Source organism: Triturus cristatus, chromosome 2_2, assembly GCF_964204655.1.
Source record: "Triturus cristatus chromosome 2_2, aTriCri1.1, whole genome shotgun sequence".
In the NCBI taxonomy this organism is placed as follows: domain Eukaryota; kingdom Metazoa; phylum Chordata; class Amphibia; order Caudata; family Salamandridae; genus Triturus; species Triturus cristatus.
The window spans coordinates 1,250,310,991-1,250,337,296 of NC_140582.1; the positions used below are offsets into that span (position 1 = coordinate 1,250,310,991).

Sequence of the window (26,306 nt, forward strand, 5' to 3'; positions counted from 1 at the left end):
CGGTGTTGACCATGTAGCTGCTTTGCAGATATCATCTAATGGGATGTTCCCTTAATATGCCATGGAAGCCCCTACCTTTCGTGTAGAATGGGCTTTAGGGGGAACAGATAGCGTTTGTTTTGCTTTGTGGTAGCAAATCTGAATGCATTTTACAATCCACCTAGCTATCCCTGATTTTGAGATGGGGTTGCCATTGTGTGGTGGAGAGAAAGAGACAAACAGTTGTTTGGTCTTTCGGAAAGGTTGTGTTCTCTCGATCTAGTGTGTGCAGAGCCCTTTCTGCAACGGTCTGTGGTTGCGAGAAAAATACTGGTAGTTCTACAGATTGGTTTAGGTGAAAAGGGGAAATGACTTTAGGTAGGAATTTCGGGTTGGTACGGAGAACAACCTTGTTATGGTGCATCTGAAGAAAAGGTTCTTGTATGGTAAGCGCTTGTATCTCACTGACCCTTCTAAGGGAAGTGATGGCTACAAGGAAAGCCGTTTTCCATGTTAGGAATTGCAGTTCGCATTTGTGTAAAGGTTCGAAGGGAGGCCCCATTAGCCTTGTGAGAACAATATTTATGTTCCACACAGGTGAGGGTGGTACCCTGGGGGGAATTATTCTTTTTAGGCCTTCCATGAAGGCTTTAATGGCAGGTACTCTAAAGAGAGAAAGATGTTGCCTGTTTTGTAAGTAAGCTGCAATTGCTGCTAGGTGTAGTCGAATGGACGTATAGGCTAAATTACACCTTTGTAGGTGGAGTAAGTAGCCTATGATGTGTTGAATAGAAACGTCCAGGGGATTGATGGTGTTGTTATGGCAATAAACAACAAATCGTTTCCACTTGGCAGCGTAGCACGCTCTAGTGGTAGGTCGCCTAGCTTCTCTGATGACGTTCATACAGTCAGGGAGAAGATTTAGGTACCCCAATTCTAGGACTTCAGGAGCCAGATCGCAAGGTTGAGCTGAGCTGGGTCCGGGTGTCTGATCTCTCCATGGTTCTGGGTTAGGAGGCATGGTGAGAGGTGCAGTTTTTGGTGTGGTACTACAGAGAGTTCCAGCAGCGTGGTGTACCACGGTTGTCTGGTCCACGTTGGAGCTACTAGGATTAGTGTGAGGGAGTGTTGTTGTAGTTTGCGCACCACTAATGGAATGAGTGGGAGAGGCGGAAAAGCGTACGCAAATTTGCCTGACCAGTTCATCCATATCGCATTTCCTTTGGACAATGGGTGTGGGTATCTGGCGGCAAAGCTTGGGCATTTTGTGTTTTCGTGGGTGGCGAAGAGGTCTACCTGCGGATACCCCCACATTTGAAAGAACGGATGAAGAACCTGTGGGTGAATTTCCCACTCGTGGATCTGTTGTGACTGTCTGCTGAGCAGATCTGCCATGGTGTTTTGGACTCCTGGGACATGTTGAGCTAGGAGAAAGATTTTGTGGGGAATTGCCCATCTCCATATGCTCTGTGCTAATTGAGAGAGCTGTGGAGAGTGTGTGCCGCCTTGTTTTTGTATATAATACATGGCCGCCATGTTGTCTGTGCGAATGAGGACTGCCTTGCCTGAAATCTGTGTCTGAAAAGATTTTAGGACTAAAAAGATTGCTAGTAACTCCAGATGGTTGATATGGAGTAACTTTTGTTGAGGCGCCCATGTGCCCTGCACGGTGAGGTGTAATAGGTGAGCTCCCCAGCCGGAGAGCGATGCGTCCGTTGTTAGTATTATCTGGGAAACCGGGTCCAGAAACGGTCGACCTTTGGAAAGGTTTGTGGTGTTCCACCACTGCAGAGAGCGATGGGTGCGACAGTCTACCAACACCAGATCTGTTAGTTGACCGTGTGCCTGGTTCCATTGGCGCGCTAAGCACTCTTGGAGAGGACGCATCTGGAGTATTACATGGGGCACTATGAAAATGCAAGAGGCCATCATCCCTATTAGTTGCATGAACACTCGTGCTGGAAGGGAGTGTTGAGGTATGAATTTTTGTCGCAAAGCCTGAATGCTTGCAATCCTGGCCGGATTGGGGTAGGCTATCGCTTTTGAGGTGTCTATGGTGGCACTGAGGTATTGTTTTATGTGGGATGGTTGTAGCTGGGACTTTTGGTGGTTCACCGTGAAGCCTAGTTGGTTAAGTAGTTTGATTGTGGTGGCGGTGTGGCGTACACACTGATTGTATAAAGTGGCTTTTATCAGCCAATCGTCTAGGTATGGGAACGTGAATGTGCTGTCTTCTCAAGTGTGCTGCCACCACCGCCAGGCACTTGGTGAAAAACCGTGGTGCTGTTGTGACTCCGAATGGGAGCACTGTGAATTGGTAGTGTTGTCCGTCCACTACAAATCTGAGGTACTTTCTGTGAGCATGGTGCACTGGAATGTGGAAGTATGCGTCTTTCAAGTCCAGTGTGGTGAGGAGGTCGTTCTGGGAGAGGAGCGGAAGTACCTGCTGAAGCGTTACCATGTGAAAATGGCCTGAGTGTATGTATGTGTTTAGGGGCCGGAGATCTAGAATAGGTCATAGAGTCTCGTCCCTTTTTGGTATGAGAAAATATAGGGAGTAGACCCCCATATATTGTTGATTTACAGGAACGTGTTCTATTGCCTGTTTTTGTAGGAGGGAGATTACCTCCTGCTTTAGTAATGTTGAATGTTCTTGTAACATTGGGCATTGCCTGGGTGGAATGTTTGGGGGGTAGATGTTAGTTCTAGGCAGTACCCTGACCGAACTATTTGGGTCACCCATTTGAGGTGATGGTCTCCCAGACATGAAGGAAATTTTGGAGTCTGCCCCCGACTGGAGTGGAATGGTCTGGGGGGAGCGGGGAGAAGTCATTGGGTAGGAGGTGTGGCAGAACGGGCGTTGTTTGTTTTGCCTCTGCCCTTGTTGTTGTTACCCCTGTAGCCGCCTCTTTGGTAACCTTTTGTAAAGGTGGTCTGAGTAGGGGATTTGTATGATGTGGACGCTGTGTCTGAGGAGTAGCCTCTGGATGTACTCCGAAAGGAGGAGCGGCGAAAGGAGCGTCTGGACGGGTGAGACTGTTGGCCCCCATGGATTTTGCGGTATCCGTGTCCTTTTTCATCTTTTCTAAGGCCTCATCCACCTTTGGCCCGAATAGATGTTCCTGGTCAAAGGGATGGTTAAGGATGGAGGCTTGTACTTCTGGTTTAAAACCAGATACCCTTAACCAAGCATGGAGACGGAGAAGGACGCTGGTGTTGATGGCCCTGGAGGCTGTGTCTGCTGCATCTAGGGCACAACGTATGGAGGTATTCGTGATTGTTTTACCCTCTTGAATTAACTCGTTTGCCCTAGCTTTATATTTTTCAGGGAGATGGTGCATTATGCTTTCTAATTCGTCATAATGAGCCCTGTCATATCTGGCCAGCAGTGCCTGAGTGTTTGCTATACGCCATATGTTGGCCGCCTGGGATGCTGTGCATTTGCCTGATGCATCTAGCAGTTTTGATTCCTTGTCAGGTGGTGGTGCGTAGGAGAACGATAAGGTGGGGGTGGAGAGGGCGGAGGGGGTGGAGGTGGGGAAGGAGGAGGCGGTGGAGGGGAAGGTATTCTGAACGGAGAGGTAGCAGAGTCCTTCCTCTTTGGAGGTGGAGGCGGAGCAGACTTCTCCAAATGTCTGTTTTTGGTAGAGTGTGTCAAATGTCCAGTTTTTGGATCCTTGGTGAGAGTTGTTTGCAAGGGATCCGGTGTAAATAGCTCTGGTGAGGTAATTTGGTCCATCGGCGCCAAAGGCGTCGGGGCCGATGACTTTTAGGTTTTTCTGTGCCGGTTTGATGTTTAGAACCCGGCTTGGGACCCTCCGGTCTCTTGGTCGGCGCCGAGATGGGCTTCGGCTTGGAAGTGTCGGTGGCCTTGTGTGGTTTGGTCGGTACCGAAGATGGCGTCGGTACCGAAGAGCTGGGTTTCGACCCAGAGGGCTTTGGTACGGAGCTCGGTGTCGAGGTGGAGGCAGGTTTCTTTTTCGGTGCCGAAGTGGGTTTCTCGGCACCGCTGGTAGGATGGCTCGAGCCCGAGCCGCCGGAAGGCTTACTTGGCTTCTTCACCGGGCCCGAAGGTGGGGTGTGTGAAGCAGTGTCTCTGGTCTTGCCTAGGCCCGGAGGCGAAGCCGTGACCAAAGCCTTTTTGGGTGTCGGCGCGGGTGGTGGTGGGGGAGGGGAAAGGTGGTAGATTGGTATTCACGACCCTCTGCGCCGTAGTGATGTATTCCACATCTGACTCGTCGGCCTCGGAAGCGCAGACGAGGTCCTCTTCGGTGCGATGATGTTCTGAATCGTCGATGTCGTCTCCGAAGATGTCGACTGGAATGGACGTCGAGGAGTGTGCCATGTTCCTTCTGGCTCTTCGGTCCCGAATAGTCTTTTTGGATCGGAAAGACTTACAGGCCGGACAGTCTCGAGCCTCGTGTTCAGGGGAGAGGCAGAGGTTGCATACCTCATGAAGATCAGTGTGGGGAAATTTGGACCCACAGAGGGCAATTTTTAAATGGAGTTCTTTCCATGAGCCGGGACCGGAGCCTGGGTAGGCCCGAAGGCCACCGTCGACGACTGGAACCAAAGGTTTGTGTCGATGAGAAGGCGCATTGATTGAAGAGATCGCGATCGAAACAATACAGCGATTGGGGTGAGGATTGCGCGTGGATCGTCGAACTGGAAGCTGTTCGGAACCGGAGCGCGAAGATTACATCCGAGCCCGATGGCGGAAAAAAACAATCTGAGGATGGAGCCAAAGCCCATGCGCAATACCATCCAAAGGAGGAGTCACCGACCTCGTGACTTCCAAAGACTTTCCAAGAGGAAAAACAAACTGCAAACATCCGGGCCCAACACCAGATGGCGATCTATGCAAAAGTGTGTAATCTGCAGCTCATATGCCTCGAACATTCAGGTTTATTAACCTTGACTCATCGCTGCTCATTCTAAAGGAGGATTGGTGCTGTAACTGCTTCATATGGCATGAAGGAAGAGAGGTTCAAATTGAGGACTTCTGCTACTGACCTGCTGTTGCAGCACTTGGCTCACGCCATGCAGTCCAGACACCTTCGAGCTTAATCTGTCTCGGAGGAAGAAAGAGTACCTCCTTGCCTGCTGTCATTTGCAATCTTTGACATGTGTCATCTGATGAAAGAGATAAAAAGCCTGATTAGGGAAAAGTCATTTGTGTTTATGACTAGACCACTTACTGAGGGGCTGGTAATCTTAATAATAGGTCTCACAGTAACTGCCATGGGACTACTTCAGGAATCGATGTGTAACCTTCTTCTTTGAGGTGCAACACCTCTTTTTATGTAGTTTATTAGCATCAAGCCATGTCTTGGTGCTCTGTTGCATGCCCCAAAGCAGTTTCAGGTCAAGGTTTCCAGCCTCCTAAGAGTACAAGGAAGGGAGGGGGCAAGAGTTAACTAGAGCAACTAGGATTTCCAGCAACCAGTCAGTGATCTGGTCATTACCTCGATGACCACTCTCCATCATACCAGTAACTAAACCAAGAGAATACCAAAGTAAGGTTTTCCCAAGAAAAAAAGACCACCATTGACAGAAGAGGTAAGAACAAACAGTTAAATTTAATTGCGAGAATCAGATACAGGCAAAACATAGCCCTGCAGCAGATAAAGTCATGCATGGAAGTGGAAAGTTAAAGCAAGTCACAAAATAGTGGAAAAAACATGGACAAACAGATCCATGTAGTAGTGCCACAAATGTTTACAAAGGGATAATAAGAGGACTCTAGTAATGGTACACTGTGTCAAATACAGAATGGATATGACTGCAAACTTTAACTCGCATATGTACGGAAGAAAAGATGAATCTACAGCACAAGACACGTACAGATGCTTACAAGTTAAGTAACATTTTCCGTTTGTCACATGTGTAGCTGTAGATATACATGCTGTGCATAGACTGTAAAGCTGTACTCCCAAAAGTGGTGGCTCACTTAGCCTGAGTAGACTGAAAGAGTGTGCGCAAGACAGCCTGGCCAACTCTAGCTTGTTGTCTACCAGGACGTCCACACAGTAGTGATTAGTAAAGGCATGAGGGGTAGAGCAAGTATCTGCCTTGCAGAGGTCAGCGAATGGTATATTAACTAAGAAGGCCATCAAAGCCCCTTTCTGACGAGTGGAATGTGGTCGGGAGGGAGGGACAGGGATTGTTTTTTCTTTGCTATAACAAGTCTGTATACATTAGACAAACCATCCTGTGATCCCTGCTTTGAAAAGAGCAAGTCCTTTATGGGGCTTGCAGTAAGAAACAAATAGCTGTTGAGTCTTACGGAAGGGCTTTAGTACATTAGCGTACTCTTGACATCAAGTGTGTGCAAAGCGTGTTGTGCTACAGTTTCCGGGTGTGGAAAGAAGACTGGCAGCTCGATTGTTTGGGTAAGGTGAAAACTGTAGACCATCTTAGGCAAGATTTTTGGATTGGTTCTGAGAACCACTCTGGCCTTATGTTTTCGAAAAAATGGCTCTAAGGTGAGAGCACGTATTTCACTGACTCTTCTGAGAGGTGTGGGCACTGAGAGATGCTTGAACTGCATTCATTGCAAGAATGTCAAGACTGAAATATCTTGGTTCATCTCAGGACAGGGTCGAAAAAATATTGCTGACTCACTCTGCAGATTGCAACACAAGCAATTTCAGCTATGTCATCAAATGCCCATGCGGTTTACTTTACGTTGGGAAAACTGAGAGAAAAATAAAAATTAGATTGACTGAGCAGAAGAGCAGGATCCGCACTCACAATGTCAACTCCTACATAGCAACACACCGGGGTGAACAGAGTGACTTGGCACAAGAGCAGGATCCACACTCACAATGTCAACTCCTACCTAGCAACGCACCGGGGTGAACAGACATTGAGCAGAAAAGCAGGAGCCGCAGCACTCACTATGTCAACTCCTACCTAGCAACGCACCGGGGTGAACAGACATTCCATTGCTAAAAGTCAGGTTCTAGGTCAAAGAGGTATTAATAAACCATACTGGCAGGGACAATTCTCAATTTTTATCACAAAGGGAAATCTACTGGATCAGTAGATTAAACACCATGAACCCTCAGGGGCTTAACGATAAGCTAGACATGGGGTGTTTTCTTTAGAGTGAGCACCACAGAGGGTAATAGTCTAAATGATCTTCCATAACTGCTGTATTTTGATCCAGAGCAATCTGCAGAAATCTCCATGACGTGTTGAACTTACGTGGGTAAATTGTTTCGGGGGTTACTACCATGACTATGTATTTGATGTGTCAGTTTATGACCATATTCCACTGTATGTATCTTTCTAAGTCTTTGTGTACATTCACCATTCCCCGAATTTGTTGAGGACGAATTATATGAGGTGGAGGGGCAAATCACTTCTTTGACTCCCTAAGTTTCACTTTTCAATTTTCTGTTGATTGATGTTACTTGATGTGAGAAAGTGCCATCTTTCTTGCATGGTATGCCCCCACTTTGTGCTGAATTGCTGAATGTACTTTGACTGAGTGTGCCCTGGACTCCTGCCAATCTGGTGCCCAGGGCCTATGTTCCTAACCTAAAATGCCAAATTGGCAAACCCTGGGCACATGTCAGCCCCTGGTAAATGGTACCCTAGGTACCCAGGGCCTTGTGACCAGGGAAGGCCCCTAAGGGCTGCAGCACTTATTGTGCCACCCTTAGAGGCCCTGTACCCTAACACAACCACACTGCCCTTGCAGGCTGAGTGTCTGGGTACAAGGCAAAACAAAGAGTCGACCTGGCACACATCCCTGTGTGCCATGGCCACAACCTACACTGCCCTGGCATACATCAGCCACCCCTCTAGCTAGGTGCCCTATGCCAGTGGTGTGGGCACAGGAGCATGAGCCCTGTACCCCTACAGTACCCAGGTCCATTCCTGGGCACTGTAAGTGCAGTGCAGTGCTGCCATTTAAGAGTATAGGGTGCTGAGAGCTCAAACACGAACTCCACAGCACCATAATGGCAAAACTGAAGACTGAGAAGTTTGGTATCAAACATCTCAGCACATTAAACCCGCACTGATGCCAGTGTGGGATTTAATGTACAAAGCACTACAGAGGGCATCTTAGAGATGCCCCCTGAAACCTAACCTAAAATCCACGTCTGGTCTGGGAGGCTGCCACGCCGCAGACATGTTGCTGGACCCCTGGGTGGAGAGCCCCCGGTCTCCTGGGCCTGCAACAACGCACATCCTGGGCGAGGTGCTAGGTCTCCTCCCCCAGGATGAGCAGGGGGAAGCTTCAAAGGCATGCTGCTTTTGTGAGCTTCTCCAGGCCACTTGCTGTACCCAGCAAACTGGCCCCCACCGGTTCTGACCCCCACTCTGGTGGGAAGACTGGGCGGAAACCCCAAGTAAGGACAGGGGATGTGCCAGACTGCCAACCCCACCCCTCAGGTGGGGGAGGCGAGGTGAAGCACAACTCCGGGCGCTCGCCATCTTGAAGATGGGAAGCCCTGCCCAATCAGGACTACGCTACTGCCCCCCTCCCACAGGAGAGTGGCAGGATAGGGGGTGTACCCACCCCAGGGCAGGGACCCATTGGTCCCTGCCCTTTACCTACCTGTAACGCCCCTAAATCTAGTATTTAGGGGCACCGTGAACCTTCCTTCTTTAGAATCCAGATTCCGAAAAAGCAATGAAGAGCAAGAAGAAAGAAAACCTGTCGTGCAGCTGCTAAGAAGAGGAAGACACCAACTGCTTTGGCCCCAGCCCTACCGGCCTGTGGACCCTCGAACCTGCTCCTGCTAAATCCCAGCATCACTTGTGGCCATCAACCTCACAAACCCCGGAGGACCTGGCTACCTTGTGACTCTGAGCATCTGGGACTCCCATGAGCATCTGGGACTCCCATGAGCAGTGGCTCTGCTCAAAGCAAGTTTCTAACCCCTGGCACCAGTCCGGAACCGCGAACCCTGCACACTCTGCACCCACCAAGCCTGGCCTGTGCTGGAGTGGACAAAGACCCCGGGGACGTCCCCCCGGCGACTGTGACCCCGAATCCAGCACCCAAGGACTCACCTCGACACTCCTGATGACGACTGCAGCCTCAGAACCAGGGACCCCCCCCAACCGCGATCAACAGAGGGTAAGATTTCCCAACACCAAAAGGCCACCCGGCGCCCTGCGGCCCCCTGTGCCCGACTCCTGGGTACCTACCTATCCTCCAACTACCCAACTTACCTAGTGGGGGTGGCACCCGAAGTATCTTTGTCCCCGAGCTTGCAGCCTTTGTTCATCCTGGAGATTTCCCATTGAAATCCATTGAGCGCCCGAAGGCTCAAAAGCACCCTGCACCCAGACGCCCGAGTGGCCCTGGCAGTGTAACCTCTACTCCTACCTACTTCCCCATTTGCCCTGAGCAAGTGACCAGGAGCCCAGGTCCCACACCCGCGTGGCCTGCTAGTCAGCAGCCACCAACCAAGGCCCCCCTGCCTCCCGTAGGATAACATTGGGCCTAACTCACTCTGCACCCGGCCGCCCCAGCGCCGCTGAGGGTAAAACCACTGTTCCAACCTGATCCTGGGAGACCAGAGTCTGTGCCCAGCACCTTAACTCTGGCAGCCGAGTACTTACCCAAAAGCCAATAACCCAATTTTCTTCCATAGGGTAACATTGACTGGTTTCTTTTGAAATAAGTGTGGAGTTTCTAAAACCTAAAATATTCACCTAAAATTAACCGAGTAAGGAAAACGGAAATACTCACCTGGTATTAGGAGAGATCCCAGTGCTGGATCTTGGTGCGCAGCACTGACCCTGAAAAGTACTCACAACCGTACTTACCAATAACCCAATTTTCTTCCATAGGAAATCATTGACTTTTTCTGTGAAATTTCGTCAGTCGATTTTGGCAAACTACAAATATTCTTTAAAAATAATACAAACTGTGAAAACGCAATTACTTACCTGTTTTCGATAGAGGTCCCAGTACTGAGGCTAAGAGCCCAGCCCTGGATTACAAAAGTAACGAGAACATACTTTACCTGTAACTTGAATTTTCTCCCATAGGGAATTATTGACTGTTTTTCTATGAAATTTCTTCTAAGTGTCAACTTTTAAAATAGCAAAATATTGCCTAAAAATCACAACAGTAACTAAAACGAAGTTACTCACATGTTTCCAAGACCTGTCCCAGGACGGAATCTAGGATCCAGTCCTGGAATTAGAAAAGTAATCCTGAAAGTATTCTATGGCACATAAATTAAAATTCACATTGAGCTCAATGTATTATTGTGTTTGAAATGGTGTTGTCTATTGCAACAACCTGCAACTATTACCTACAAAAGTCAATTGCATATTGCAAAATTATTTAACTAAAGCCTCTCATTCTGAGAAAGTATATTTTGATACCTATTGTTGGTTCTAAAATAAAACAACCATATATTTTTTATACAAACCATTGGCCTAGAGTTCAGTTCTTGAGTGTGTGAGACCATTTGCTGACTGAGTGTGTGCAACAAATGCTTTACACTGTCCTCTGATACTACCTTACTGCTCGACCAAGCTACCACTTTAGAGAGTAAGGTTATATCTAACTTTAACCTTTGCCAAACCTCTGGGGACTGTGAACTCTGTACACACTGCCTATTTGGGAACAGTACATACAGAGCGTTTTCTCACACTTGATACTGTGAAATGCTGATCATCGAGTCTACAGGAATAGATAGGATTTGGTTGATCATGTTATACATGGGTTTATAAATTGATGATCGCGTAACAATGTTTTATCATAGTGGTGCACACCCTGTCCAAGTCGCCTTTCGGGACTTGGCTACTCTGGTCTTCTAAGGTGAGAGCATGTATTTCACTGACTCTTCTGAGAGAGGTGATGGCTACAAGAAAGGCCACCTTCCAGGATGAAGATTGAAGAGGACAAGAGTGAAATGGTTCAAAAGGAGGCCCCCTCAGTCTTGTGAGGACTATGTTAAGGTTCCAGACTGGAACAGGCGATTACCGTGGTGGAATAATCCTTTTGAGGCCTTCTATGAATGCTTTAATGACTGGAATTCTATATAGTGAAAAATGTTGGCTATTCTGTAATAGGCTGCTAAAGCAGCCACATGAAAACAAGTAGATGTTTACGCAAGACCCGACTTCTATAGGTGAAGGAGGTAGCATATAATGATAGATGTCTTCGGGAAGACTGTCCTGTACAAATCGATCCATTTGGCTGCGTAATATTGTAGGAGAGTAGGATCTGTTTCTTATGGTTACCCCCACTTTTTGCTGATGTTTCACTGTTTTCGACTTAGTCTGACTGGGATCCTGCTATCCAGGACCCCAGTCTAGCTGTTTTCTCCTCTAAATTGCTTACATGTACTTTAGGTACACTCCAGATTGGATTCTGGGGTACCCTTCTAAGTCCCTAGTATATGGTATACTATGTACCCAGGGCATAGGTACCCCAGAGGCCTCCCAGGGGCTGCAGCATGTATTATGCCACCCCTGAGAGACCATTCAAACTGACACCACAGGCCAGCTACTGCAGCCTGTGTAAGGTGGTGCTTGCACCCCTTACTTGGATATAGGTTCACTATATCTATTCTAAATCACTGCACATATAAACCTATCAGTCACCCCTATGGCAGGCCGTATCAGTCCTGATGGCAGGGTGCTGGGTTTTTATGTGAGAGGGTGCCCATGCATGAGCAGAGCCCCTCTGCAGCCTTCGGAACCTATTTTCCGGGGTTGTTTGTGATGCAGCCAACATTATATATTTAAGTGCATTATAACCACACGGTAAATGCTAACTTTAAAACGGCTGCTTAGAAACATGTTGTGTTTGGTTTCAAACACCGTGGAATCATACCTCCACACCAGTAACTGGTGTGGGAGGTATGATTCCTTCCTTATAGAACCACTACCGTGGGTCACTGGTCTACCCGGTACCAGCTTTCTAAACCAGAGCATCACAAAATGGATGCTGCCAGCCACAGACACGAGTCTGCCCTCCTGCTACTCAGCCAAGCTCAAGCAGAGGAAGGCTTGACAATAGGTTTCCTGTCACAGGGAGGTGTGATTTAGTGTGTTAGGGCTGGGTGGGTGCATTTGAAGTCTGGGCTGGGGGCACATTTGGTGTCCCTGTGCATAGTCCAGTTCAAACCAGTTGCAGGAGCCATTTGCTCCTGCTCTGGCACGAAACTGGACAAAGGACATGGGTGGAGCCACCCCTCTGTCCTGACCCTCTCATAGGTGGGTCCCCAGAGTTTGTCCTACCCCTAACTTGGGTATAAAGTAGGAACCCTGACTACAGGACTTCAGATTTTACCTGGACTAAACTCTGCTACAGAAACCAAGTACTTCGACGATCTACACTACACTGGATGACTGAAGAATCTCCTTTGGAGTAAAGGAGTTACTCCCCTGCAAGGCAGGCACCTTTAATGCATCTGACTGGTTTGCATCTCCTGAGCCCCTGAGGACTCCTAAGATTTCGGCAACACAGGAGGTGGGTTCCCGAGCATCCTCGAGGTCGATCAGTTCTCTCAGCAATCCTGAGACCTGTATCCCTCGTGGGGACCATGCAACCCGAACCCCTGAGCACCATGTACTTTTGCATCAGCATATGATTTTTGGCGATCCCGAGGGTGTGCTTTGGGCTACTTGTAGTCCTGACCCCGAGCAGTATTTCCACTGAAGATTTGGGGCCTACACTCCACGAGTGTTCCGTGGGCTGGTATTTTCTGATTCAGCTCGTGGTCCCTTTGCGATCCCTGGTCTGTTGGCCTGTGGGTCCCTGTGAAGGTAACTTTGACTTTCCGTGGCTTTCCTGGTAGCTCCAGACATGCCCTGACTCTACAATGCTTGGAGAGCCCCCAGGACCTTGCTGGTCCTCACCGTTTCCTCTGCCCGCGTGGGTTGCAGTTGCCAAGGCTTGTTTGTGTTCGATCATGACTCCGACCCCCCCCCCCCCCCCCAAGCACTCGACATCCTTCGTGGGACAGCTCACCTCTGGACTTTGGTCGTCGACGTCTCCTGGTCCCCGTGGGTGCAGAGTCAAGCATCCCATCATCACACGTGAAGCACCCAACATCGGTGGGCATTCGTCTATCATGCCCCTGGTCACCCTGAAGTGACCCAGACTCTGTCCCCTCTGCTTTCAGGTTCTTCCCATCTCGGATCCAGGCTTGGATTCCACCACACACTCATCTTCCCAGCAGCAGCACTTTCTCGCATCACGCCATTGAAAACGACGCCATTGACCACTATGCACCCGGCTCCTCTGGGATAGGTAACACGGGTACCTCGGTACGCACAAGGTTGCTGGCCTTAGAACCTTCTATGTTCAAAAGGGTTTGCTTGAAGTCCTCCCCGAAGTGACCTTAAGCTCTAAAATTCCAACCGCGACTTTCCCATAGAGTTGTACGGAGCTCGCGCCTGTGTTCACACACTGCACCCGTCCTCCGTGGGTCCCCTGTGTCACTACTTTGGGTGGTTCCTTGGGGTCCCAGCGATTCTACGTGCTCTCGGCACTGTGTCTAGTTAAGTCGTGGTTGTTATACCACTTTCATAGTATATGGTTCGGTCTCCCCCTGGAGACCGCTGTGTATTGTGCTATTTACGGTTGTTCTAGTGATTTAATATTGCGTGCTTTGTGCTCTAATCTCATAAAGGGGTTAGTAGAGAGTGTTTAGTAATAAATACATATATTTTATATATCTCTTGTGTGGTTCTCCTTTCATTTGGTCATTCAGGAGGTTCTGATCTGGTAAAACAAGCTGCTTTACATTCGTTCAAGACTTAGCCTGAAGGGTGCTCTACATAGCTACCACTAGGATAGCTTTCAATGAAGATGGACTTTAACCTAATCATCAATAAGGGTCGTTTGGACATGTGCAAGATGACTACTTTAATTAGTGGACAGCATATACCAGGCCAACTTCTCACAAATATGCCCTAGTAGTAGGTCGTCGCAAGGTTAAGCTGCTGAGGGTTGGGATGTCTATGAGAGCTTTTAGTGTTAGACGATTGAACCTGTTGGGAAGCTTTTCGTGTGGGACTAGAAATGGTTCTAGTAATGTGGAGTACCATAGTTGGTGTGCCCAGGTTGGTGCAACCAAAATGAGCGTGAGGGACATTTGTTTTAACCTCCTTACCACAAATGGTGGGACAGGCGGAACAGTAAGCAAATGTCCGAGAACAACGCATTCATAGCGCATTGCCCAGAGACTGTGGATGGGCATTTTACATTTTGGGCAGTGGCACACAGATCTATTTGTGGGGACCACCAATAGTGAAAGTACATATCTAGGACTCGGGGTGGAGTTCCTACTCGTGGACTTGTTGATGCGTCCTGCTGAGCAGGACAGCTAGATCCACTCCGGGAATGTCCGACGCTGAAGGACGAGAGGACTTGCTTCTAGATGAATCTCTATGCCTCTTGGAGCCCTTCCTCACCGGAGATCGGCCTCTGGATGGTTGTGCCAGGCCATAAACGCGAATTCGCTCTCTGTCCTTCAAAGTTCTTTTGGACAGGCTCTGGCAGGGAGTACATGTCTTGGAATCATGATCCTCCCGTAGACACATGATACAGACCCTATGAGAGTCAGTCCTGGCCTTCTTCTTGCCACAGGCAGGGCAAGGATCGAAAAGAGAAGGAATTTTAAGATGGAAAAAATGCCCAAAAATGCCTAAAAAAGGCAGCCTCTTACTGACTTAGATGTAAAACGTCGAAGTAAGGGAAAAAACAGTTGAAAAACAGACAACATTTTCTGACAAACTCAGAAAAAAGTGGAGCTCTGTTGCCAGGATCCTTCCAGAAGGAGCCGGAAAGAACAACTGACCTAACTGCCACCCCTGAGGCATGATGGGAAGGTGGGGGTCAGGTGTGCCTTAAAGGCACGGTGTCAGTTTTTTGCTATGCAGCTATGAGTTAGCTTTTCAGTCTTTTTAGACTGGGTATTTGCAATGCAGCCTGGGAGCTTCCTATGCTTTCAGTGTTTTCTAAGAATTTCTGCTGTTTTCTAAGCATTAAAACAGTTACCAAACAAGTTATAATGTTGTTTCTCATGTTTATAATGCTATTTTCTTATGTGTAGTGGAAATTACTTACAGCATGGTTCAGCTCTAGGGTTTAGGGGCTGCAATTGCTTGTGTATACATATAGGTATATATGTATGGATATATATATGTGGGGCACATATAATATACTGTTTCCGGGATCCCGCACATGGGCGGGAATATTCTAATGCTTATGACTTTGATGAGGATCCCCTGGAAGAGAACCAGATGCTTCGGGCTACACTAGACAACTGCAGTGAATGTGTGCCCTCTTGCTTTTGTAAGTAACACATGGCAGTCTTGTTGTTAGTGGATATCAGGACTGTCTTGTTCTGAATGAGTGTGTGAAAAGCCCGGAGTGCGAGCTGGATGGTTATTAGCGCCAGGTGATCGATATGAAGCACTTGATGCGGATTCTACTGCCCCTGAACAGTGAGATGATTGAGGTGTGTGCCCCAACCTGTGAGCGATGCATGTGTAGTGAACTGGATTCAAGAAGGGCTGCCCCTTCAATAAGTAGCAGCAGAGAACGATGTGCACAGCCCCACACCAACATTACATCCTCTAGATGACCCTTCGCTCGAGACCACTGTGCCACATTTCTGACAGTTACCTGCCTATCTGGATAAAAAAGGGGCAGTATGTTTTGGAATGCTTGGACCCTGGCTGGGCTGGCCACTGAGGCATCCAAGACGGCCCCAAGAAAGGGCACTATCTGTATGGGTTGAAGATGGGATTTGGTTAAATTGATGGTGAAACCCAGACTGTGCAAGCGGCCTATTGTGGTTTGGGTGTGGGAGAGACCGAGTCGCTGGGTGCTGCTCTTGATCAGCCAGTCGTCTAGGTAAGGAACACCTGGATGTCACTCCTCCCGAGATGTGCGGCCACCACTGCCAGACATTTGGTGAAGACTCTTGGTGCAGCAGTAACCCCGGCGGGTAGTACTTTGAATTGATAATATAATCTATTTACCACAAGCCCAAGTTATTTTCAATGCCCTGGGTGGATAGGTATGTGGAAGTAGGTATCCTTCAGATCAACAGCTGTCATGAAGTCACCTCTCTGCAGTATTGGTAGAACGTCTGGTAGAGTCACCAAGTGGAAGTGCAGACAGAATGTATTTGTTGAGATGCCTGAGATCGAGGATGGGCCTGAGGGAGCATTCTTTTGTTGGGATTAGAAAATAGATTCAGTATATACCCTTTCTACAGTGTTGATGCGAAAAAGGTTGTATGGCTCCTTTGGCCAGAAGGGCATGTACCTCCTTTTGAAGGATCTGAGCATCTGTGCTGGCGAGGGGGGAATGTTTGGTGGTGTTTGTATAAGTTCCAGACAATATGCCCCACCCTGTATAATGTCTAGAACAAAATAGTCTGATGTTATTTCTGGGATGGGCCAAAACCCCTGCAATCTTCCCCCGATAAGTGTTTGTGATGGGAAGAGGAGGTCAAAGGGCGTCACTGTTTTGAGGGGTTAGGTCATTTTGGGGCTGCACTTTTACCTCTACTCTTATTATTGTTTCCCTGATATCCACCCCTGTAGTAACCCCGTTAGGGGATATGATGTGGTGACCTGGTGAATGTGGCAGAGAATTCTGGAGTGGGTGTCTTGGATGCGCCACGAAACTGAGCACCGTAGGAGCCTCAAATGGGCGGTGTTTGGAGGGGACCCGTTTCTTTTGCTCGATCTGTATCTTTTTTTATTTTTTCGAGCATCTCATCATCCTGGGGGCCAAACAGATACTGACCATCAAAGGGCACATTTAGTAGGTGTTGTTGCATGTCCGGTTTAAACCCAGAAACACTCAGCCAGCATTGGCACCACAATAAATGCTGGAATTAATGCATTTTGTGGCTGTATCCATGGAGTCTAAAGCACTGCAAACATAAGTATTCTCAGAGATGCTCTACCAAATGTGCAAATTGGTTCCAGTTAGCACGGTCGTATCAGGAGAGCCAGCCAATGGAGTTGGCTCTTCGCTAACGTGTAGCAGACTGAGCCGTCAAACTTTTTCCCCTGGTATCTATTTTCTTACTTTCCAGATCGTGGGGGTGCATCACTAGAGGTCTGGAAGTTCGCACACTTTCTGGCGGTATGTTCCACAAGGGAGTCAGGGGGTAACTGGACACAAACATATGGAGAGTCACTAGGGGATGCTTTCCTATTTACCCTAGGGGTGATAATCCTTGCCATGACAGGCTCCTTAAAAATCTTGGTAGCCGGTATGAGGACCCCTTTTAGCATCGGGAGAAACTGGAAGGAGCTGTGAATAGAGGAGAGGGCTTCCACAAGGAAATCATCATCTTCTTGCTGCACATGGAGCTCGACATTGTGAAATGTGGCAGCCCTGTGTAAAACCTCATGATATGCAATGCCATCTGGTGGGGAACGCTTGGCAAGATACAAATCTGTCGGTGCCTGTAGAGGGTTCAACGTCGTAATTATCCCAAGGGTCTGAGCCTTGCAGTTCCTGAATTGGGTTATAAAAGTCTACGACTAACCGCACCCCTGGAGTGTGAAGAACCCTTAATTGAGTGCTGTGGCGACTCTAAAAGCAACACAGGAGGTACACGAGGAGGAGAAGGTGGAGGATGAGCAGGAATCATAAAAGAGGTAGCCCTGCTGTGTTTTTTTTAGGCCGCTTGGGAGAGACAGGCGTAGGTCGGTTGATGGCCTCCTCAAGTCAACTTCCTCTTATGAGGAGCAGGGTCCTTCCGAGGGATATGTATTCCCTCCACGTCTGGGGTCCGGAAAACGTTATTAGGAGACATAGAGAAGGCGCAGGCCACGCTGCGCATTACGGAGAGAGCACAGCATTCGGGGGGGGGGGGGGGGGCATCTCAGGATGAGGCGGTCGCGGCGCGCAAATGCGTAGCAGTGCAGGTAGAGCGGCTCCGCTGTTTTGATTATAAGGAGTACCTCACTAGGGCGCATGCGGAGCGGGACAAAGTCGGGTCGCTTTTGGCCTGGTTGGCGAACCCGGGGGCGCGCGGCTCTCCCATACTGTCGCTGACCACCGGGGAGGGGGTAACAGTATACTCTGAGGGAGATTAATGGTCAGTTCTTGGCATATTATGCTGCCCTCTACACTGACACCATGCACGACGCGCCTGGGGAACTGGAGGACTTCCTGACAACGGCCCGATTACCGAAACTGGACCCCACCCTTGAGGAGGCGCTGGGGGGAGGGGGGGGGGGGGGGGTTGGGACATCTCGCTCGGTGAGATTCGTGCGGCAATCAAACATATGGCGCGCAAGAAAACCCCGGGCACAGATGGGCTCCCCGTGGAGTTCTATGTGGAGTATGTGGACTTACTTGCCCCACAGCTGCAGTCAGTCTACCGGGAGGCCTGGGAGGAGGGTCGGCTGCCCGCCTCAGCGCGCGAGGCACTGATTATACCGCTCCTGAAGAAGGGAGGGGACCCGAGTGCCAGGACAGCGTATCGTCCACTCTCTATGCTCACTGTAGACTATAAGATCCTGAGCAAAATCTTGGCCACGCGATTGCTGGCACATATGCCCTCCTTGATACACCCTGATCAGGCTGGGTTCATCCCTCGACGGAACACGTCGGCGTGTATCCGGAGACTGCTGCGGGTTATGGAAGTGGACTGTCTGGATTACCCGGCCGCTTTGACGCTGTCGGTTGACATGGAGAAGGCCTTCGATAGTGTGGAGTGGCCTTACCTGTTTAGGGTCTTGCAGGAGTTTGGCCTGGGGGATGGGTTCATGCGCTGGACGCGGTTGCTCTACGCTAATTCGGTGGCTAGGGAGCGAACGGGGACCACGATCTCGGCTCCCTATCCCGTAAGGAGGGGAACAAGGCAGGGTTGCTCGTTATCGCCTCTGTTGTTTGCCCTGGCGGTTGAGCCCCTGGCGGCCCACGCACGACCGGAGGTTGTTCGGCTTCAATACCTGCCTCAGGGATACATTTTGCGTCGAGAAGGTCAGCTCCATTTCAATGCCAGAACACTCGATTGTTCTATATCAGACACCTTACGCTCTCCAAATATGTCCGTAGTGTCTTCTGCTTCTCATCTGTGTGCCATGGTGGCTGAGGTGAGGCGACAAGTGTGTCAGTTGCTTAGGGTCTATTTGTTACAGAACACAAGACACACTGAACAGGAGTCTTCTCGGTGGGCGGGAGACTAGCAGAGATTCCAAACTTCGTGAAGGGTGGACCTTAGGTAATTGGCGTGACAAGTAGGACAGAATCGAAATGGAGTACTTTAGTTCACAAAGACATTCTTGACCTGGACAGTGGGAGTCGAGAGGTATGTAACCAACACGGAGTCGAAACGAACATGACTATTGACAACCAGCGAAAGCACTATTGTGTTTTTTTTTAGAACCGAAGAGGGAACGGATCCGAGGGCCCGGCGAGAACACCGCATGGTGTCAAACCAGAGATCATGACAACATGTCTGAACTAGGCGGCAGAGAAATAACTAACAATGGAGCAGATGCCCATGTGCAATACCACTGATAGGTGGAGTACCTAGATCCCGTGACTAGAAAAGACTTAATTCGAAGAAAAACAAGCTATACATGTGCAAGCCCACACTGGATGGCCAAATGCCACAAGCATACAATTATCTCCAGCAAAAAAAAAAATCTATGGAATGAATGAGGAAGAGACTTAGAAGAAAGACAGGTTATTGATTTTTAATTCAGAGCTTCTAAATGAGTACAAAGATGATTACACTGAAACAAAGGGTGCTCCGGCACAGATATAGTACGACCGACTGATCAGGGCTACGCCAAAAAATGCAGAGGGTTAGAGCCCTTTAAAGAGACCGCTGACATCAAATGTCGGATTTTATTAAAGGCTGGCTATGGTGCTGATAAAGTTTGGATTGCCAACCCAAGATAAGACAATCTGGGAATGGCAAAGATAATAAAGGAAATGTTGCATGATATTCGTGACAACCCTGAAACTCATCAGAAGGGATCAGGTCAATAGAAAACAAGCAGCCTTCCATCAAACTAGAGTTGAAAACCCGTGGAAGAAATAACTCACCTAGGCATTGCTTGGTGAGGTGAATGCGTACCCTTGTTTGTCCCCAAGACAATTCTAATTAGTAGACCAGGGTGCAGCGATTTTTGTGGCAATTTCATATAGTTTACTGCTTCATGACTTAAGGGCCGTGTCTAGATACTGGAATTAGTGCACTGTGCAGTGCGACAAAAGGGAGGCTACCGATAGAGCAAGTATTTAATGAGAAGTAATCAGCAAGAAGGGAACGATCTATTAAGGTAACAATTACTATAAAGGAAGAAAAACTGTTTTAAACTAGAAGAAAAGAAACCTAGATGGGATACTAGAACCAATATCAAATCAAAATTCAGGAAGCTCACCACTAAGATAGTTAGAACAACCTGATAAATTAACATATATATTGAATTCATATAACAGTGGATCCTGAATTTTAGCAAGAACTAGGCACAATAAGTGACACTGTCCCGTAAAAATTCGATTAGACTAGAAAGCTATCGAAACTTGGGTACGAGGGACATTTAATCTGTCAACATACAGAATAAGTTAACTAACCCCTACCCTTTTTCACAACCTGCATCATTCCCTTAGGGAGGTGAATGGATTAAAAAGACTTTAGATTCTGGAGATTTGGAAATTCTCAAAATTCCAACTGACATTCTTCTTTAAGTGTGATTAGAAGAGTAAAACGCGAGATAAAAGGATAGATAAAATGGCAGCATATTCTAAAGATCACTTAAAAACTAAGACCTATATACACAAATCTGGAAAACAACTTAAATATAGCACAGCAGTTCTGACTGCAATCGCTGCAAAATGAAGGCCAACACATTAGGTTTGTTTTTGCAGAACTTATTTTGAAACAACTATCAACAAGACAGAAATCCTTCAAACTGAGAAGGCGTCATTGGCTTTTTCTGGTAAGGGAAAGGGTTAAAAAACCTTCTATAACTTTGTGTGAAATCTGGCTCCTTGCATTAAAAGGCTAGCTATTTTACAACTATGTGCCCAGCCCTTGCCCACCCTGCAGAATGCTTGGCACTGGTGGACAGAGGAATGAATCATCCCACGATAGTGGCTGACAACGCAACAGAAATGAATGAGTAAGCAGGCATAAATCACAGACCAAACTGGATGAGGATCTAAAATGCATTAAGGGTGAAAGAAGTGGTCCTTTTTTGTTTTTCTGTGCATTTACAAAGGGGTGTCACTAATTAATAGATTACGTGTGACAACTCTAAACATTTTATAAATTTAATAGAAAAAAACAGTGAAGGAGAGTGAGCCAATGTACATACGCCATCTGCCCACTGCTGGATTTTCACAGAAGAGAAATTACTAACAACTAAAGTAAAATACTGGAGCCATGGACTCTTTACTGCTCAATAATCATGAAAAATCATGATTTCAGTAGCCAATGAATGGCAAACTGCAGCGCTGATTCCCAACATACATGACGGTACAGTGTCAAAACCTGGCATCCACAGAACAGGAAGCATAAAATCGGTTCTAGGAACAGCCCCAGGAGCTCAACATCAAGACAGACACATTCAACATAAGCACCAACAGTATGTTTAGGCACTGAAGTATCTTTCTTCAGTCTTCTCTGGAGAACATGGCAAGTTACAGTGACACGCGAGCAAAGCTTAACTGTAGAAGAAGCAGACATATTTCTTTATTTAAGTCACCAAAGCTATATTTCAATAACGCAAACAAGAAAATCTGTAAAACAGAAAAAGTAGAAATTTTCAACTAAAACTAGGAACAAATATGAATATGCATCTCAGAACTGTTTGAAAAAGGCAGAAAATGAATTATCAACTGCTACAACACAAGGACACCTACATAGACGGCTAAAATTGAGCACAAAGCAGGCAAACGAAGTGTAAACAATTAAAACTGCTGCCATTTCGTTATTTGTGCGGATATAGATTATTGGTTTTCATCCCATAAAAAACAGAAACACAGGTTTGGGGGTACGGAGTCCTTGAAGGCCAGATGATGAGGTTTTCATTTGATGTTGCATTAGATTCCAAGGCAGCTGATGTTTTAAATAAGGGTGCAATCAACACCCAGACTACAAAAAAGTCCCAGGACTGGATCAGGGAGTACAGCTCTCAAATAATAGGTCTGCTTAAGGTAGAGCGTATCAGGAACACAATTCCTAGTGCTTACAGACAACTTGCCATTATCTAGCCCACAGAGATCCAGAACATGATTGCTATTCCATCAATTGTCATTTTCAGATTTACTTCACTTATTCACAGGATGCTACTGCTACCTTTAAAGATGGACGGCACCATTTGTACTGATTAAAAGAAAAACAAGGGAATGAACAGGGTTCAATCTAGACTACTCAACAGCCAGACTGGGTTGTTTAACCTCGTGTATCCTTTCAGATGCAAACTGTAACCGAGCTGTCAAAAAGAATATTTAAGAGATTACAGAAACTGAAACTTAACCCTTGAGAACACCCAGATATTAAACCCACAAGTGATCAGAGTAACAGATTCCTCATTGTGCTCTTGTGCAATCTTGCACCTTTAAAGAAGTCCGCCTATACACTTTGATAAATGTTATCTGTTGTTTTTAAGAACTATGATTTCAAGTACACAATTCAAAAAGTTTGCACGCTTGTATTTTTCCCCAAATACCTGCAAAAATAATCCTGTATCCAGTTTTTTGTTTGGGCGGAAAGATAATCCTAATGCAAAATTTGCAAAAAATATAAGATGCCCAGCTGTGCAGGTTACCAGCATCAACAACCCTGGAGAGCACAAGGAGGATGTTGTCACCCGGACACTGTCCATCATGTTTAGTGGGTACCTTTAATGGAGGCTGGTATTTGGACTCCAGGGCCACATGAAGAGTTTGGTTGGTCAGGCGGTTCGTTTTGGATGGTTGGTTCTGGTTTCGGACAGCCACTGCAGTCACTAACAGGGGGTGCTTCTTCTGAAACTGTGGAAATAATGCAGGGTTAAAATATCCTTATTATAATGCACAGATTGTAGAGGTATTTACACAGCACAACCCGAACTGAGAAGCAATAGTGTTGAACAACTCCAGCACATTGATAGTGTCAGCTAGATTACTATGTAATAGGTGCAGGAATGAGTTCAGGGAGACGTTTAGCATGACCAAAGCAGCAAGAACGAGAGATGTGGATGCATTAAGATGTCAACTATTTGCTGACATTACCAAAAAGTAGTGATTGGAAGCTGCTTTCCTCTTTAGCCCATGATGTGGAAATGAAAGTCCTGCTGAGACGCCTGGTGGATCAGAAACAATGACTCTGCAATGCTTTATTGCAGATAACCTACTCTAGACACAGTGGGCCTCACTCTGTTTGTAATTACACTCTTGCTCCACTGTGGCGGTCTTGGTGTCTGTACCGCCATGTCAGCATGCCTGTTACAAGCATTCAGGACCCCCTGTGTGTTCTACAGAATGTAGCTACTTCTGAACTTCCTCCCAGCACTCATCCTGAAGCCCTCAGCCTTGCAGTGCCCTTCAGATGCAAACACACTATTGTGCTGAATTGAAAAGTATGAATGTATGAGAAGCCCTCACATGGCGAACTTGTACAGCCTAACCTGGTGGAACTGTGCTGCTGCAAAGAAAGGTGCTGGCCCAGTCCAAACCTCCAACACTCCAGGTTGTGCTAAGCTTTGCTGGACGAAGAGAAATTAAAATGCAGCAGCAGTTCAAGGCATCAACGTTTGGAGCCCCACAGACATAGCAGTGACACAGAGGCCCGACCACATCTCTTGGAATCCACCAACCAAGGGATTGCAGCAGTGCTCGGTTTTTGTATTGTTCAGACAGGACAATTCTTCCTTTAAAAAGACCACCAGCACAACTCCGATCAGCAAACACGCCGTGATCCGCAACAATACACCCAGCAATCTCTGGCAAAGCAGACTTCAGGTGAACAGTGGTCTCCAGCCCCTCAAACAGATGCCCGACAAGAAGCCAATACATTCAACACCGATTGGTTGAAAACCCTTACAAGTCTATGTAAACATCTCAAATTTCAGAATCTGACATTTTGCAATTATATGATTAGTTGATTGTAATTATGTCTTTAGTGACCTCATTCAAAAACTGGGAAACAGTCAATCACAATTTAATTTGCGGTTTGTGAAGCCTAAAGCAAAATTCAAAAAAAAAAAAAAAAAAGATATGCCCTAAAAAGTATTTTTTTTAAATCCACATCAGCATGCAAACAGTAATACTTTTTATTGTAGATTTTTAAATAGTGAAAGTCAAAACAACAAAATTAAATGATGCAATTAATTTTAGTAGCTAATCTATGCAAACACTATGTATTTTTTAATTCTTTAATTTATATTTTTTATTTTTAAACAACTGAAAAATAAAGTTAAAACATTAAAGTTAGAAGCCACCAGAAGTCTAAAAAAAAACAAGTGGCTCATTAGAAAAAAAAAGGAAAACAAACATTAAAGTAATAATATATGATGCTGAACAGCAGATAAACTGTCGACATTACACTGCACATGTCTGAAAACCATGGTATGGAGTAAAGCTTTTTGCTCTTTGGTAATATTTCCTGTGATCAAATGATCTTCCCACAGATTACTTACCTCATGAATTGTCCGTTTAGGCTGAGTAGTCCAGAGAAACTTTTCTCTGTCCCTCAAAGAGTGCCAGGAGGCGTCATTCAGCTGTGGCGTTGACTCTGCCTCAGGGCAATATCGGAGTTTATTAGGAACCAACCGGTGCACTGGCATCAGTTGCGGACATTTCTCTAATGTCACATCGATGTATGCAGAGAGGAACCGAAAGCAATAACGCGACAAAATAGCACAAGACATATTTGCGTTCCTTGAAACCTTATTGGTCAAGGCACTAACTCATCCGAGATCGCATCTCCATTAGAAGGGAAATGTTCCTTACCTCATAAGCATCTGTTCACAGCCTGCGGTGATGTAGATACACATGCTATGCATACTCCTACCATCACATCCTTTTCTACAGAGAAGGTTCGTGTGACTCCCCCCTTAGTCTTGCAATGCGCATGGGCACCAACTCCACCCTTTTAAATTATTGGACGCTCAACAGGTAAAAGGGGCGTGCTGACAGCAGGAAGTATGTGCCCTGCGATTTGTATTGAAGACGACATACACGAACCACTTACGAACAGAGGCTTAGAGGGTAAGTACCATTTTCCATTCTTGGCTTGTGTGGCTGTAGTTACACATGCTTTGCACTGACTAACACAGTTTTCCTCCTTGCAGTGGGTAAGAGACAGGTGATGCAGATGTTAAAAACACTGTGCATAATACAGCCTGGTCAACCATAGCTTGTGGATTAGCTAAGAAGTCCGCACTTTAATGCTTTGTGAATGTGTGCGGTGTTGATCACGTTGCAGCTTTGCAGATGTCTGCCATAATGGCTCCTCTTTTTACATGAAGAATGAACCCTAGGGGATATGGGGAGTACGTTTTGTCTTTGCATTACCAGCCTTAATGCATTTAACAATCCATCTTGCAATGCCTGCCTTTAAGATGGGCTGCCCTTTACAAAGTTTGGCAAAGGACACAAAAAGTTCATTAGTCCTCTAAAAAGATCTAGTCCTAAGGAACTAGTTTACTTACCTTCAGTAACGCCTTATCTGGTAGAGACAGGATCCAGCTGCAGATTCCTTATCATCGAGTCCTCCCAAGGGCTAGACTGTTCCGGAACTTTTTCACAGTAGTACCTCTGCGCATTTGTAGAGAACGTTGAGCGACTCCGTAGCACCGTTGACCACCTGATGTGATGTGGACGGAGCACTCCCCTGAAGACAGTTTCTTCTGTGACTACCTTCTGCGCCAAAATGCGGAGCCACACACAGAAACTGTCTACAGAAACAGTGTGCCAGAAAGAGATATTCTTGTGTCAAACACATAAAAAGTCCTAAACAAAGGCATCAAAATGCCAAGGAAAGAGACCTTGTAAGTTCCAGGACCAGCAGTTCACACCGCTGTAGGACTAATGGGTCGGTAAGAAATCTACGGCTAGATTCTGTCTCTGCCAGATAAGGCATTACCGAAGGTAAGTAACTTGTTCATCTGACAGACATCTAGCGACAGACTCCTTACCGTAGAATAGATACCCAAGCAATACCGTCCCTGAAGGAGGGTCTGCAAACTGAACCCACGAAAGATCCCCAAATAGGACAACCCAGCACAAAAAGGGAGAGAGGGACCAGGCTGTTGTGGGAATATGGAAAGGAAAAGAAGCCAATGCAGCTCTATTAGGAGAACTGTGGAAGCCTGGAGGGAGCAGAAGTACGCAAGATCGTGAAAGTAGGAGAACA

At 46.9% G+C, this 26,306-nt stretch overlaps 1 protein-coding gene across 4 annotated transcripts in view; it reads right to left on the bottom strand.

Annotated features, from left to right (window-relative positions):
- Positions 1–26,306, bottom strand: part of LOC146863518 (uncharacterized) — a 287,879-nt gene that overhangs the window by 103,529 nt on the left and 158,044 nt on the right. For 2 of the 4 annotated variants that reach the window (XM_085642958.1, XM_085642957.1), the window contains 2 exons: positions 22,811–22,942; positions 4,993–5,112 (listed from right to left, as the gene is read on the bottom strand). In XM_085642958.1, the coding sequence (XP_085499084.1) occupies positions 4,993–5,112; positions 22,811–22,942 (252 nt within the window). The remainder of the gene's footprint in view (positions 1–4,992; positions 5,113–22,810; positions 22,943–26,306) is intronic. The other 2 variants (XM_085642960.1, XM_085642959.1) reach the window with 1 other exon arrangement.